We start from the raw sequence: 16,266 nt of genomic DNA on the forward strand, positions 1-16,266 counted from the left end.
CCAGTATTGATAACAAGAATAATAATTGGCATTTATGGGCATTGTAATCCAAGGTGTTTTTCTGGAGAAGAATAGATTAAAGAAATGTTTATTGTTCCTAAAGAAATAAAATGTATGATAAGGAAATTTACTGTATATCTGGAAATATTTATTCTAGGTAACAAACCCCGACCTCTCTTATATCCTGACCTTAGACCATATTCAGATAATCATGGAAATGGCGGTAAGAAAGGAATATGTGTTATTTAGATCTATTCATAATATTTTTCCTTCCACTGGTTTGATTATGTTTATTGATTTGTAATATGTTGATTTAAGAAATTCCTTTAATGGTGGCAATGTCGGTGGCGGCACGATTGCAACTGGTAAGATTTGGTTTTGTTGTTAAGTTTTGAAATATTTAGCTACCTTTCTACTCTTTTCATTTAAATCAGTGGTTCTCAACCTTTTTAATGCCACGACCCCCAACTGGTCGTAAGTCGGGGACTACTCAACCGGTCGTAAGTCAAGGACTACTCAACTGGTGCAGCACTGTTTGCAGAATGGGACTTTTGGCAGGCTCAGCAGGGCAGAGACAGCCTGGATAATTCCTATCGGCTTTTGAAAGCCAATAGTATTAGACTCTATTCAAGAGAGTCTATTCTATTGGCTTTCAAAAGCCAATAGAATAAAAGGGAGTAGCACAGCTAAGGAAAAGGGGGAAAAAAATGGCCGACTGTGTTGTTTGGCGACCCCCGTGAAATGGTTGTTCGACCCCAAATAGGGTCCCGACCCACAGGTTGAGAACCACTGATTTAAATCCATGGATCAATATTACTGGAACATATTGATCAGCAGTTCTAATTTAATTTTTAGTACTTTAAAGAAAGTACTGTTCATATCATCTATATTAACTAGGCTGTAAAGTAGATGTATGTCATCAAATAAAGGGAATAGTATGTGAAATATGAATGTCTATACAAGAAAGCCTGAGTGGCAGTTGGCTGCAGGAATTTGCATGACCTTGAAAGACCAAGTTGTGTAACAAGGCCACAACAATTTCCTTTGGTGCTGCTTTCTTAATATTCCTCCTTACCTGTCTTTCATTTTAGTTATCATGCATAAGAATCTGCTTTGCTGTTCTGCATGATTGCTTAAGACTCTGCTTTTGACCATTTACATTTTTTAGATATCTGTAGTGTCAGCTCTGCCTGGCTTGGCTTGGGGGCTTCACAGGCATCCTGCCATTAAAAGAAGAGGGGGAGGAGGATGAAAGGAGGAAGAATGAAAGAACAATAAAGCTTTGTATACATGATAAGAAATTGGGGGGGGGAAATCACAGGTGAGAAGGACCAGATCCCATGGCCAGGCACCCTGAGAAATATGTGGATTACCCCCAAACATCTCAGAGTTCTCAAAACATCTTGGTGAGCTTCAGTTGGCTGGAAACGGTCTGATTATGGGGGGACTGAGGGCTGGGGCAAACCTACATCTCATTTTTGTATCCAGTGAGCATGCTAATTTCAGAGCAAGCTTGATTTTACTGCAACCAACACTCTTAGTAAAAGAACCCTTTGCTCTAACCAAATGGAGTCAAAGGCTTTTCTTTCCTAAGGGATCGGATTGGTGCAGGTCTGACAGGTAGTTTCACATCAAATACCATCAAACCATTTGCAAGACACTTCAAGATGCATTTTGGTACATCAGCTAATGTTTCAGATAGATTCTGAAATCCTCAAGATGGAGAAAATGAGAGTATGAAAGACAGGGAAAAGAGTAACAACATAATTAATTTTATTTTTTAGGTGCCTTTAATGACCTAGATCTCAATGATGGGAAATCTTTACCTCCACGCCCAGCAGGTAGCGTATAGATTCTTTTTCAGGTGATTCATGTTCCTCTACTTTAGCAATGTGGCAAAATAATTTAATTGGTAGATTTGCTTTTAACAAGCATTTTAATCCATTATAAGCAGTTTGAAATTCATACTTTAACTTTTATAGAAGTCTGTTATATAGGGGAAATTGCCAAGGTTCTCAATGTTATTTTATAGTCTACTATTTTTTTTTATTGAAATTTTTTTGAAAATTTTACAAAAAACAAAAAAAGACAACAACAAAAAACAAGACAACCCTCACCCAAACCCTCCCAAACCACCCCCCTCCCTCCCCCCGAGCTTCCCAGAGCTGAATATAGGCTTAATTAAAATTTTAAAAATTCTAAAAAAAATAATCAACTTATAAGATAATTAACAATAAAATATATATAACAATAAAAACATAAGCATTAAGAAAAAAATACTTAAAAAAGAAAAAAAAGAAAGAAAAAAAGATATAAAAGAAAAGAAAGAAAGAATACAATCTATAAAATACAAATTTAAATACAAATTATGAAAAAGCTAGATGGTATTTCTTTATAGCCAATTTGTATTGTATGAAATTTATCCATTTTTCCCATATGGCAAAAAATTTCTCTTGTGATTGATCCTTTAAGAAAGCCGAAATCTTTGCCATTTCCGCCAGATAAGAAACTTTTAAAAACCACTCTTGCAAAGTAGGCAAAGATTCCTTCTTCCAGTATTGCCCTACTAACAGCCTTGCGGCTGTAATGAAATTTAGCATCAATATAGTCTCTTGAGTATCACAATCGGTAACAATACCTAACAAAAATAATTGTGGGGTAAATTTTACCCTCCTTCTAAAAATTCTTTGAATATTCCACCATATCTTAATCCAAAAAGCTTTTATATTTTTACACGACCACCAGATATGATAGTAAGTAGCATTCAAACATCCACATCTCCAACATTTAGGCTGTAAGTCAGGAAACATACGAGACATTTTTTGTGGCTCAAGGTGCCATCTATAAAACATTTTATAAAAGTTCTCCCTTAGGTTCTGGGCTTGCGTAAATTTAACATTTCTCACCCAGATAATTTCCCAGGTGTCCAATAGAACTGGTTCACCAAAATTTTGTGCCCATTTAATCATACATTCTTTAATTAATTCTGATTCTGAATCCAGTTCCACTAGAACCCCATAAATTCTCTTAATATGAGTTCGCCTTTGATCTCTTACTTGTTTAAAGAGATTCTCATCTTCTCTAAGCAAGCCTGTACTATTATCCATCTTCCATCTATCCTGTCTATATTGAAACCATGAATAAGTAATATTTTCATATACTAAATCTTCCGAAGATTTTAACTGCCAATTTTGACCATCCCATTTAAGTAATTGTGTATAAGAAACCCTATCCATTTTAACTCCTCTCCTTATCCTCTCTATTGCATGCCCAGGTATAGCCCATAGTGGTATTTTAAAATCACTTTTATAATATTTCCTCCAAACCCGAAGTAGAGGAGTCCTTATAATATGAGATTTAAAAACCTGATCCACTTTTTTATTAAAAATTAGATAGGCATGCCATCCAAAAAGTAAGTCCCAACCCTCCAAGTGGAGTATTTCTACATTTGTTAAGTTTACCCAATCACTAATTAGTGTTAAAACCACGGCATCATAATATAATTTCAAATTCGGTACCTTGAGTCCACCTCTTTCATGGAAATCCTGCAAAATTTTGAGCTTTACCTTTGGTTTCTTCCCTGCCCAAATGAATTTATTAATACCTTTCTGCCATTCATTTAAATTAACCTCATTCTTTAAAATGGGTAACATTTGAAACAAAAAAAGAAATTTTGGTAAAACATTCATTTTAATCACTGCAATTCTTCCCATAAGAGATAACTGTAACTTCTCCCAATTCTTTAAGTCTTTCTGTACCCTGACCCACAGCCTTTCATAATTATATTTATACAATTTTGCATTAGAAACAGACAAAGTAACCCCCAAATATTTTGTCTTATCAACAACCTCAAAGTCAGTCAAATTAACCAAAATCTGCTTGTCCAAATTAGTCATATTTTTAGGTAATATTTTAGTCTTATTATTATTAATTTTAAAGCCCGAAACCCGTCCATATTGATAAATCAATTGTAGTAACTTTACTACAGAATAGGTAGGTTGAGACAAAGTAACCACCAAGTCATCTGCAAAAGCTCTTAACTTATATTCTTTTTTGTTTACTTCTATTCCCTTTATTTCCTGCGACTCTTGAATTTTAATCAGCAAAATTTCCAATGTTAAAACAAACAGTAACGGTGACAATGGACATCCCTGTCTTGTACCTTTTTCTATTGCAAAAACCTCTGACAAACCCCCATTGACAATAATTTGTGCCATTTGTTTTTGATATATAGAACCAAAAGCTTGTAATATTTTTTCTCTAAAGTTCATCTCCTCAATTACTCTTAACATAAACTGCCAGTTCAATTGGTCAAAAGCTTTTTCAGCATCTAAAAATATCAGCCCAGCAGAGATTTGGTTATTTTTATCTAAATATTCTAATAAATTAACAACTTGTCTAACATTATTTTTCATATACCTACCAGTTATAAAACCCGATTGATCCTTATGTATAAGCTGATACAAAACCCTCATGAGCCTATTTGCTAAAATTTTTGTAAAAATCTTATAATCTACATTTAAGAGAGATATAGGCCTATAATTCTTTGGTAAGGTAAGATCTTGATCCTCTTTTGGAATCAAAGATATAAAAGCACTGCGCCATGACGGAGGAATCTCTGAACCCTGTAATATGTTATTAAAAAGCTCACATAAAGGTTGGGTCATCTCTTCTACTAAAGTTTTGTAATAAATGGATGTCAAACCATCCGTACCCGGCACTTTGCCTAATTTTAATTGTTTAATAACTGTCACAATTTCCTCATTGGTAATTAACTCATTAATTTCTTGTTTCTGATCTTCTGTTAATTTAGGAAAATTGGCCTCACTTAAATAATTATTTATATCTAAAAATTGTACATTAGTACTCTTATATAATTTTTGGTAATAATCTAAAAAAGATTTCTTAATCAACTCCTTCTGATACACTAATTTGCCATTGTAATTTATTTTATCTATAGTTCTCCGTCTCTGTTTCTTTCTTAATTGATAGGCCAACCATCTCCCTGGTTTATTAGCATTACAAAATGTATTTTGTTTCATAAACAATAAGTTAGTTGCAGTTTGATCAGCCATCAGCATGTTAAATTGTGTTTTTAACAATTTTATAGATTCTTTAATCTTTTCATCTGTAGGATTTAGAATCAGAGACTTTTCTTTTAATTTAATCTCATCTTCCAATTCCTTATGTTTCTGGATCTGCTTTTGTCTATGGACATTATTCATTTTTATCAGAATCCCACACATAAAAGCTTTACCTGCGTCCCATACCATTGATATTGATGTTCCCTTGTGCATATTTAAAGCAAAATAATCCTTTAAACACTCCTTTAATTCTTGAACATTCCTTTCTTGTCTAAATAAGTTCTCATTCACCCTCCACGATCTCCTCTCCTCTTTTTCATGAACCAATTCCATCCAAACTGGACTATGATCCGTCAATGACCTAGGAAAGATTTTAACATTCTTTACCCTGTTATATAAATCAGTTGTAATCAAGAAAAAGTCAATTCTTGAAAAAGATTGATGTCTATCTGAGAAAAAAGTAAAGTCTCTCTCCTCTTGGTTACGTTCACGCCAGTAATCCCTCAGCTCCCAGTCCTCTTTCAGATCAAAAAAAGCTTTGGGTAATTTAGCCTGTTTAAAAAAAGTGGAAGAGCCTTTTTTGTCCCTTTGTGTATCTAAAACACCATTCCAATCTCCCATTAATATCACAGATCTATAGTCCAACGAAATTATTTTCTGATGTAACAGTCTGTAAAATTGTTCCTGTTGTTGGTTTGGTGCATACAATCCCACTATAAGTATTTTCTTACCATATAAACCCAGTTCAATCATAACATATCTTCCTTGAAGATCTGATTCTACCAGACGAACTGGTAGATTTTGCTTGACATAAATAACCACACCCCCTTTTTTCCCAGGGGCAGGAGATACAAAGTGAGATCCCAGACGAGCGTTGAGTAAATACTTTTGATCTTTAAGTTGAATATGAGTTTCCTGCAAACAAATAATGTCATTATTATGTTGCTTTAAATAGTAAAATATTTTCTTTCTTTTCTGGGGAGAATTAAGGCCGTTAACATTCCAGGTCAGGAACTTTGCCATCTCCCTTAACCAAAAGCCTGGAGAAGACTGCCTGAAGCTCTGCCATTGAGGAATGTGTTGCAGAACTCTTGGGTCTTGCTCCTCCCACTGGCATTGAGACACTTTCATGAGAAGATTCTTTAACTTCTTTCTTCTGTTGTTCCTTTTCCTTACGTCTATATGCAGCACGAGTCATTCTTTGCTCTTTGACCTCTTTGACCTCTGTTTGGCGCAGCCATTCCACCTGTGATTTTCCAGCAACCATCAAACCTAATCCTTCAGACTGCTGTTCCACCTCCTTGCCGCCCAGAGCTTTCTGAGTCATAGATGAAGATGAGCCTGCTCCCAGGACCGTATTATAGAACTCTTTAGCTTTGGCAACTGTATTAAGTCTGTAACGTGTCCCCGCATGGCTCAAAACAATACCCATCGGGATCTCCCATCTGAATGGCATCAATCTTGTTTTAAGCTCATTAGCTAGAAAGGCAAAATCTTTTCTATTTCTTAAAATTTTAGATGGGATTTCTTTTAAAATGATAACATCTTGGGCAGCAATCTGGAATCTCTTGTTATAAAAAGCTTGTATGATTTCATTACGCAGAGATCTCTTTACAAAGTAGATCACCACATCTCTTGGCAAGTTCTTTTGTTTCGCAATCCAGGAATTAACTCTGTAAATTTTTTCCACTTCTCTACGTAATTCATCTTTATCCCTATTCAAAACAACAGCTAGATCATTAATCACCATCTCCATCAGATCTTGGTTCATATCTTCTTTGAGACCCCTGATTCTCAAAGCATATTCCATTTGCCTATAGTGAGACATAAGAATATCCTCTTGTGAAGTTTCCATCTTTTTTTCCATATCTTGGAATTTATCCTCAAGGAAATCTACTTTTCCTGCAACTTCTTCAACTCTGGAATCCAATTTCACAACCACAGAAGCCAATCCTGATAAAGCTGCAACTATGTCTTGCCTCAAAATAATATTATTCTCCACTAAAAGCTCCTTCATTTCCTCTTTAGTTTCAGATTTATTCTGTTCAAAAAGATCTTTCATTTCCTCTTTACTTTCAGATTTGTTCTGTTTAAGAAGGTCCTTCATTTCCTCTTTGCTTTCAGACTTGCTCTGTTCCAAAAGTTGCTTCATTTCCTCCCTGATTTGGGATACAGCATTTCCCATTATATCTTTAATGTCTTGTGCAGATAAGCCTGGCAAGGGAGGAGAAGGTGGAGGTGTAACCTTAGGTTGCAGCACTGGTAGTGTAGCTTTAAGTTGTTGTTGTACAGTTGCAATTGCAGGAGAGGAAACCACCTTAGAAACTATAGAAGCTGGTTGTCTCTTTGAAGCCATTTTTAAAAATCTTATTTTCTCTTTCTTTCTTCTTAAAAAAAAAGAAAAATACTAAAATCCTTAAGATTAAGAAAAAAGACCAGGGAGAGTGCAAGAAAAAAAACTTCAAAACCTCCAAAACCCTTTAAAAGAGAGAAAAAAAAACTTGAAAGAAAAAGGGACTGTTTTAAGTCCGTTCTTTCTTTCCGGAAGGAAAAAAAAAAGCACTTTCAAAACGCCATCTTACTTTCACTCTCACTCTCCACCCAAAAACAAAAAAAACAAAAAGAGAATCAGCATAAACTAAAAGAGAAATAAAAAGAAATAAAACTCTACACTCTAAGTAAAATCCTTTAAACAGTTCTGTCCACTTTAAAAATCACTCACCAGAAAACTTTAAGCATGGAGATGGTAGCGGCGTTTCGCTTTGTTTCCGAAGAAACAGACAGCTGGGAGGCGGAGAAAGCACGAACTCCGAGGGAACACTCTTTCTACCTCCCCAAAAAAGAAATCCAGGGGGGGTTAAGAGGTTCTACCTCTATTCGTGTAATCTCTACCCCTTCCCTTCGCCCGGGAAGGGGATTTCGAGCCGCGGGCCAGCTGGTGTGCGCTGTGCTCCGCAGATCTGATGCCGTCCCTGGAGGACGGCTACAGAGTAGCCGCCATCATCGTCGCTGACCACCGGAAGCTCCCAGTCTACTATTTAATATATAAACAGATGATAACATATTATGGTATCAATAGAATAACATCCTGATGAAATGGAAAGCTCAGAAGTGATGTCCAGTATCGTTGAAATAACACACATGCATGCTTATATTGCTACATGAATGCTGCACTTATGTCCTTAGGTCCCAATCTCTGACACAGGTTAGAGCGCCCCCATTAATTGTTTTTTATTCCCTCAACTTTCTTTATTCTCTGTTTGAGGATATATTTTCTGTAATATTTTTTTGAATATTTTTGATATTTGGTACTTTTAGTACTTTGGTAGTGTGATTTGTTTGGTTATTTTTTAATGCTTCTGTTCCTGAAATAACCATGTTATTGACTCTATTTTAGGTGAGAGAGAGCAAACTTCAGATCAGGGTGGAAATATGGGTAAGACTTCGTATTTGTTTTGTTTTGCTTTTGTGTCTCTGTAATTATTTAGAGTCAAAATGAGTAAATAGCAAATACTGTATATTTTTAAAGTATATTTTATATTTTAAAAGAAAAGATAACTGGGGATTCCTAGTCTGGAAGTAGCAGAGGACCACTTATTTGGAATAAGATTATTTTTTTATAAATGTTTTATTAATTTTCTATTTTCATAAACAAGTGCTCAATTGACAACATGATGATTGAGTTCTTTAATAATTCAGTGATACATATAAGTTTTTTCAACTAAGTCCAATGTTACACCCACCAGTACATTCTCTTTTCTTCTGGTAATAACAATTTTTCCACATTAAGCAAATACAATTCTTATTATTGTTAGTAAACATACAATTGCATATCAACATTTGTTACATTTTTCTAATAATACCAATAATATCAGTTTAGAATAGCTTTCCTAGCCAAAACATATCTTAATTGCATTTGCATTCAATTTCCACTCATTTAATCCATATCCTATTTTTACTTTTTTTCAATTTTAGTTTCCCATCCATGTTCAAAATGTCGCAATCATTTATAATTTCAAAACAAGTTGTATTTGGGCAATCAAAAGAATCCCTTATTCAAAGTTCTTAACATATTCTTATTTCCCTTTTCATACCAAGATATAATATTCTGATTACAAATCCTAGCTATCTATTTATAAAAATGCTTCTATTTCTAACAATCTATTCTTAACAATATTCAAACCTCTAATCAATAATATAGCATCCCCTCTATTAGGTCAAAGCTTTTGTTTCTTTCAATCTTACTCTAGCTTTCTTTCTTTGTCAATTAACTTTCCAAGTCAGTACATTTGGATCATCAAATAATTCTTCCTCTATTTTTGTATATATTATTTGAAACAAGAGAAACAATTTGATTAAAGTGTTTTTGGAAGAGCTAGCCCATTGGTATTCATTAAACCACCTCCCTCCTTCTCTGGTTCCCCACAGTTCTATTAGCGACTTTTCTTCCATTCCATCAGCTCTCCTTCCTTCCAGTATGTTCTGAAACCTTGGTTTATAAAATGTCTTTTCCATTTCCATTTCCATTTATATCTTCTGAGTTTTCATTTGTTTCCTCCTTTGGATCATCAATATTTGTGTCAGCATTTTCTAGTTTTCCTTCTATTTTCTGGGTTGCTGGTTCCTTCTCTGTAGTTATCTTCTGAGTTTGTAGATTTGAATTAGAAAATTGTTCTTTTATCTCCTTTGTGTTATTAGTAACCTGCTCACAAGCTAGAATAATTGTTTTTTGTATTACTTTCAGCATGGAGAGAATTTCTTTCTGTGTTTTATCAGTATTTTCTTGATGATATGGCAAGTTAAGGCTGCTGGGAACAGATGTTAAAGATGATGTTTTACTATTTAATGCTGAATATAAAACATCCATTGTTAAAGATGATGTTTTACTATTTAACGCTGAATATGAAACATCCATGGAAGAAGATTAATTTTTGATGAAAATAGTTGAAATGATCAGATATGGAAACAATCTATATTGTTGCTGCTACTCCTCAAGCCTTATCCCAACGTATTTCCTTAATTTTTTTCAAAACTACTATGCTTGCAAAATTAAGTTCAGTCCTTTCACTAAGCAGATAAGCAGCACCATATTTATTTCATTTTATTTCAGTCTCCAGTTGAAGTCCAGCCAACACCCAAGATTTTGCTGTTTGTTTGTTTTAATGCAGGAAGAAAGAAAGATCAGGACATATCTTTTGGATAGGTTGAGAAACCAAATTCCAAACTTCTGATCCTCTGATTTCTCACATATTGTTTCCAAAAGAAAAGAAATTATCAGGGAAAAATGGGTTTGAGTTGCAGACAAAGTAATTTCTTGCCACTAGACCTAGTCAAACATTTGGGTTGTAAGGTTCTTCTGTTTTTCATTCTGTCCATCCCAAATGGCAACATCATTCTAATTTATTGATATTTATATGATTTGGGTAATGATGATGAAATTTCATTGTAATACATGTAAGTCCTCAACTTACAACCATTCATTTAATGACCGTTCAAAGTTACAATGGCACTGAAAAATGATTTATGATCATTTTTCACATTATGACCATTGCAGTATCCCCATGGTCACATGATCAAAATTTGGATGCTTGGCAACTGGCTCATATTTATGACAGTTGCAGTGTCCCAGAATCATGTGATCACCTTTTGCGACCTTCTGATAAGCAAAGTCAATGAAAAGCCAGATTCATTTAACAAGCATGTTACTAACTTAACAACTGCAGTGATTCACTTACAGCTGTGGCAATAAAGATCATACAGTGGGGTAAAGCATACTTAATAACTGAAATACTTAGCAACAGAAATCTTGGATTGAATTGTGATCATAAGTTGAGGACTACTTGTGGTGGTATTCTTATTTTTTTTGAAACACATTTTATTGTTTTTTTTAATTCTTAAGAAAAAGTACTCAGGAAACACCGTGGTGTTTGGGTAATCAAACATTCAAAAGTAAAAACATATATAAATATCTCAACTCAATACATTCACTGTCCCCTCTCTATTTCCCTCAAATAACATAATACGTTTAAAATATTCCATTTCTAATTTAAATTTCTATAACTGCTCAACCTGTTTTAAAACTTTGTAAATTTACAATTACCATAATCAAATTTAACTTTAAATCAACAAATTATCAATTCAGGTATCCCTTCCAGATATATTCTAATTCTTAATCTCTCACATCCCTCATTTTATCACAAATCTCATTTATTTCTTTTTCCACTACACACTACATATCCTAATTAGAATAAAATATTAATTTACCCTATATATATATAATCCCACAATCGATCAATCTCTTTAAGATAACAAAATAATGTTAAACCTTAAATCATTTCAGTTCATTAAACAAAATTCAAATTTCATCCAATTGATTATCATGCCTTATCACATCTATGTTATCATACAAAAAGATCACCTTACTAATTTAAAACACTCAGTTAATTATTGAAACCATCCAAATCTAAAAAGCCAACATTTTTTCAATTCTAATGCATAATAATTTTCATCAAAATAAACCTATTATTCCAAAAGGTACATTCTTAACCTATTTAAAATATCTGTTCTAATAATCACCCTCCTATTTTTTTCTTACTTCTAACTCTAAATCTTAATCCTTAAAACAATCCATAAATCAAACATTGCCTTTTAATCCATTACACAATTTTAAATTTCTCGTTTTAGTCTTATTCTGGCTTTTTTTCTGTGCCAGACAGGTTTCCATAACCAAGCTTCCCTTTCAGACAGTAGATCTCTTTTTGTTGCTTGCAGTGCCCTTTGAAAGGATAGGAATCCCATCCTCTGCATTAGGCATCTATTTCTCTCATCCTTAAAGCATCATTGCTTTGTAGTTTCAAGTCTCAATCTTTGCTTCTTCTGTTCCCCAAAGTTATAGATGGAGCGTTTATAAGATAGAATAAGTTCCTCTTTTATCTCTGTTGATTCCTCTTCTAGTATGTTTTGATTTATAGAATGGTCAGATGTAGTCTGGGCATCAGTTTGAAGATTTGAAGTGAGATCTTAATTCTGTAGTAAACTCTTTCATTGTAGCACATATTTCTGCAGTAGCCTCATAAATCTTTTCCAATATAAATTTGCAGTTTAATTGTAAATGAGATTTCTCCATTTTGATAGTAATTAAAAAGAATCTCTTTTTTCTTTTTTGTGGAGGTTATATTTAATAAAAGTTAAGCAGTGTCCTCCCCCACAGTTTCCACAGCTGCATCAGCTTATCTTTTCTCTTCAAAAGTATTTTGAAGGTCAGGTCTATTCCATCTTCAAAGAATAACCAGAAGTTGCAGTATTAAGTTTTCGCCACTAGATGTCCTCTGTAGGTTAAAAAAATCTTTTCCAGACACCATTTGCCCCCCTTTTTTCTGTCTTTTAAAGTATAATGTGAAAAAAGAAATAGTCTTTCAGCATAAAATGATAGTACAGCTCTTAGAGAATTTTTTTTTCTGTACCCCCAAAAAATATAGAAATAAAATATAGTCTTTAAAATTTTAAAATTCTATTCTTTTGTACAACGCCTTTCTTCCCAAACATGTAGAAGCTGCTTTTTCAAGCCAGGGAAATAATTCCAACAAGGCTCTTACAGGCAAAAAAACAACAACAACAAAAAACCAAGATAGAATAGAGAGAGTAACAAGGAAAAGTCTCACCCGGATTCAGGTGGTATTCTTAACTGATTTTCCCCCCCTCCTTAGTTGACTCTGCTACGACAGCTCAGATTACATCTCCTGTTGTTGCTATAGCTGTGATGCTGACCTTTGGGGCCATAGCTGGCTATACTGCTTATAAGCAGAAAAGATACTGTTTTAAACCAAGAGGTAAGACTGATTGCTATAAAGTCTCAGTAAAATCAATACTGGATGACATAGCTTAGATAAGACTTGAGGATGTCTTAATTATATATGGGACATGTTATATTAGAGACTGGTCTCTTCTCACAACAATTAGGGAAAACTTACGGTATTTCCAATGGGATCAATCAATCATTTTTAGTGAGTCTTACTTTTATGATGGAAGGGATAAAAGAAAAGAAAAAGCTAGCCTTTTTCTATGAATGTTTTCTAGAAGAAAAAAATACCAAGATTCTATGCTAATACTATTATTTTTTAGTCTGCTGCTATAGAAACAAATAATAAAATTTCATTCAGTAACATCACAACATTAAGAAAAAATAAAAGCTTCATTTTTAAGATCCACCTATAAAGAATGTTGTTTTGTTCTTTCTGTAAATTATATTTTGAATACTTTTGTCCAGTTAAAATTTCTGTCTAGTCCATTTGAATAGTGTTTTATATGCCTCCTTAAAGAACTGAGAGGTGTCAGAAATATGCTTTAGATAGGAACCATTAATAAGGACATTTGACTGAATTTGTGGCTAAGCTTCTTGAGCATGTGTTCTCTCTCAGGTGCTCTCTTAGATTGAAATCCAAGGCAAACCTATTTTACCCTTCCCCATCTTGCATGGATCTAATCCCTAAAGCTATTGGAACAATCCTATGCCTTTACTCTGAAGTAAGATCCACTATATCAATGCTACTTATTCTCTTTTATGTTTATATTAGAGTGCATTTTTACTCAAGAGTGAAAGTGTTTTGTAGAAAAGCCTCTTACAATGCACTTAGTCTATCTCATTCACAAAATTTTATAAATGCCAGACTTAATTACCGTCCATCCCATTCCATTATTTTTTCCATTTGTTTTCTTACCAAGAAATTATATTTTTGATTGAACTAGCACACTAGAAGCATCCAAGGATAAATTTTGCATATTATTTGTAATGTGTTGCACTATTTGTAACATAGTACCTTTTTTTTACATGCACACTTATGTTTTAGATGGAGCAGTTGCCTAAACGATTCAAAAATGATCCAAGAAATATTGTTCCACAAAATCATCAACAAATGAACGAACTGCATACTGTAATATCTATGATGCTGTTGCTAAGATTTTATGTAATGTGGCATTTTGTTTTTGTTTATAAAAACTAAAGAACAAACTTTCAAAACAAGAGATTGGTTAATGATACACACTGCTTCTATACTTTGTATGATTTTTTTTCAGTTCATACAGTTTAGAAACATTTTATGTTTTGTTTATTTAAGATCATTGGATCCAATTGTTCAGAATCTCAATTTCACTCTTAGTATACAGGCATTGGTTTATAGTTAAGGCTCTTTATGTACCCTTTTTCAGATCTTCAGGACTACTTAAAAATCTATGGGGTGATAGTTGCACTGAAATGTTGAAAGATGCACATCATGTCCTTTCTCTAATTTAGTTATTACTGCATCAATGTTCAGGGAAACATTGTACTTCTCTTACTTTATAAATTAAATTTCATTGAAACAAATGTAATTGGTTATCTTCCTACATTAGCTACTTGATACCAGCAACAAAGTCAGGCTTATGCATCCAAATTCCTTTTAGCATTTAACCTTATATGGAAATTGATACTATTGCTATATTGTTTAAAAGTCAAGGAATAGTTCACCTATTTTGGAGTGTGACTAGCTTAAATATTAATTTGGTGATAAAATACCAGGTACTGAGAAATAAACATAGATTGTGGTCATCTTCATGAAGTTCCAAATAAGAGTTATTATATTTAAAGGAGATGGTCAGGAAAGAGAGAGTCAGGAATACATTGGAATATGTATATGGTTTTTCCTCTTTAATTAAGGGAATTTTTCCCTTCTTTCTTCAATTCTAATATAAAATATATTGCCATGTATATTAATTTTCCAAAGACAAATGGATTAATGGGAAAATACTGTATGTGGTTAGAAGGATTGAAAATTATATTATAATTCTAATTTAGAAGATATTTTTTCCAAAATTATATTTATTTATTTATTATTATTTTTACACACTACCATCTCATGTAAATGACTCTAAGTGATCAATGATGTATTGGTATCTGTCACTAAAAAAATGTCTAAAATGTATAAAGGTATTTTGAATCTTTGTTTGAAATGAGAACAATATGAAGGGGACATTTTATCATATTTGTGGACATGTAAAAAGATTAGAAAATTGAGGATACAAATACATGCATATACATTAAATAAAAATATTTTAAAGACTAAAGGACAATTGAAAACAGAGGCTTTTCTTTTGGGAATGATAGACAAGCAACTAGAAAAAATGTATGGTGCTTTGTTTCTGTATATGACAATTTCACTGAGATGATTGTATGCTCCAAAATGGAAAGGTTCTACACTATCTACAATGAAGGAATGGTTGGTGAAGATGATGGACCTAACAGAAATAGCTAAAATAACTTCTTGATTGGAGAAAAGACAATATCTACTGACTAGAAAACCCCTATAGACTCTTTAAAAAGTTTAATAAAATTTATGTATATAAAAAAATGAAATTGACTCCAAGTGACTTATATGGACATATCCATGCCATGGAAGCAGTTTGCCTTTGCTTGTTTTCATAATGTTTTATCAACTTCTTTTTTTTACGTATTTTATTAATTTTCTAGTTTTATAATCATAAATACTTAATAAACAACGTGTTGTCTGGGTCCATTAGTAATTCAGTGGTACATATTAACTTCCTCAATCTAGGTACAATACTACACTATCCAGTGCTTCCTCTCTTCTTCCGGTGGTATACATTTTCCATACTGGGCAAATACAATTCTTATTGCTGTTAATACATATACAATTGAATATCAGCATCTTTATTACATTTTGTACTGTTTTTCCCACTTTTTAAAAATTGTTGATTTCCCATCAGTGTTCAGAGTGTCTAATTGCTTATAATTTTCTCATAATAAATTATATTTGGGCAAACAAAGGCTTCCCTTGTTCAAACTCTCTTAACATTTTCATATTTCCCTTCTCATACCAAAATATAAAATTCTAGTTATAAATTCTATCTTTCTAGTTCTAATAATACTTCTATTATTAACTACAGTTTCAAAGGCAGAAGAATTTTACAACTCTGTTTTGAAGGCAAGTTCCTCCTTATCTTTACAAGCTAGTAAAATTGAAGAAGAGCAGATAATTGGAGGAGCAACTTCAGTGATTGTTAGAGAAGTACAAGGTCAATATAATGTACAGAATTTGGAGATAAAAGAACAAAGGATGACAAGAGCTGCGCACAAACGTAGAGAGAAGCAGCAGAAGAATAGTGAAACAACAGCTCCTACAGAGCCTGT

General features: G+C 33.2%; 1 protein-coding gene across 2 annotated transcripts in view; it reads left to right on the forward strand.

Annotated features, from left to right (window-relative positions):
- Positions 1-15,182, forward strand: part of LOC120310416 (glycoprotein Xg-like) — a 33,842-nt gene extending 18,660 nt beyond the window's left edge. Inside the window, exons 4-8 of one of the 2 annotated variants that reach the window (XM_039348797.1) lie at positions 158-223; positions 1,785-1,841; positions 8,482-8,520; positions 12,791-12,913; positions 13,931-15,182. In XM_039348797.1, coding sequence (XP_039204731.1) covers positions 158-223; positions 1,785-1,841; positions 8,482-8,520; positions 12,791-12,913; positions 13,931-13,947 — 302 coding nt within the window. In that variant the 3' untranslated portion in view covers positions 13,948-15,182. The remainder of the gene's footprint in view (positions 1-157; positions 224-1,784; positions 1,842-8,481; positions 8,521-12,790; positions 12,914-13,930) is intronic. The other variant, XM_039348798.1, reaches the window with a different exon arrangement.
- Positions 15,183-16,266: the final 1,084 nt, after the last annotated feature.

This window comes from Crotalus tigris, unplaced genomic scaffold (assembly GCF_016545835.1).
Source record: "Crotalus tigris isolate CLP2741 ecotype Arizona unplaced genomic scaffold, ASM1654583v1 scf7180000018174.72280, whole genome shotgun sequence".
NCBI lineage: Eukaryota > Metazoa > Chordata > Lepidosauria > Squamata > Viperidae > Crotalus > Crotalus tigris.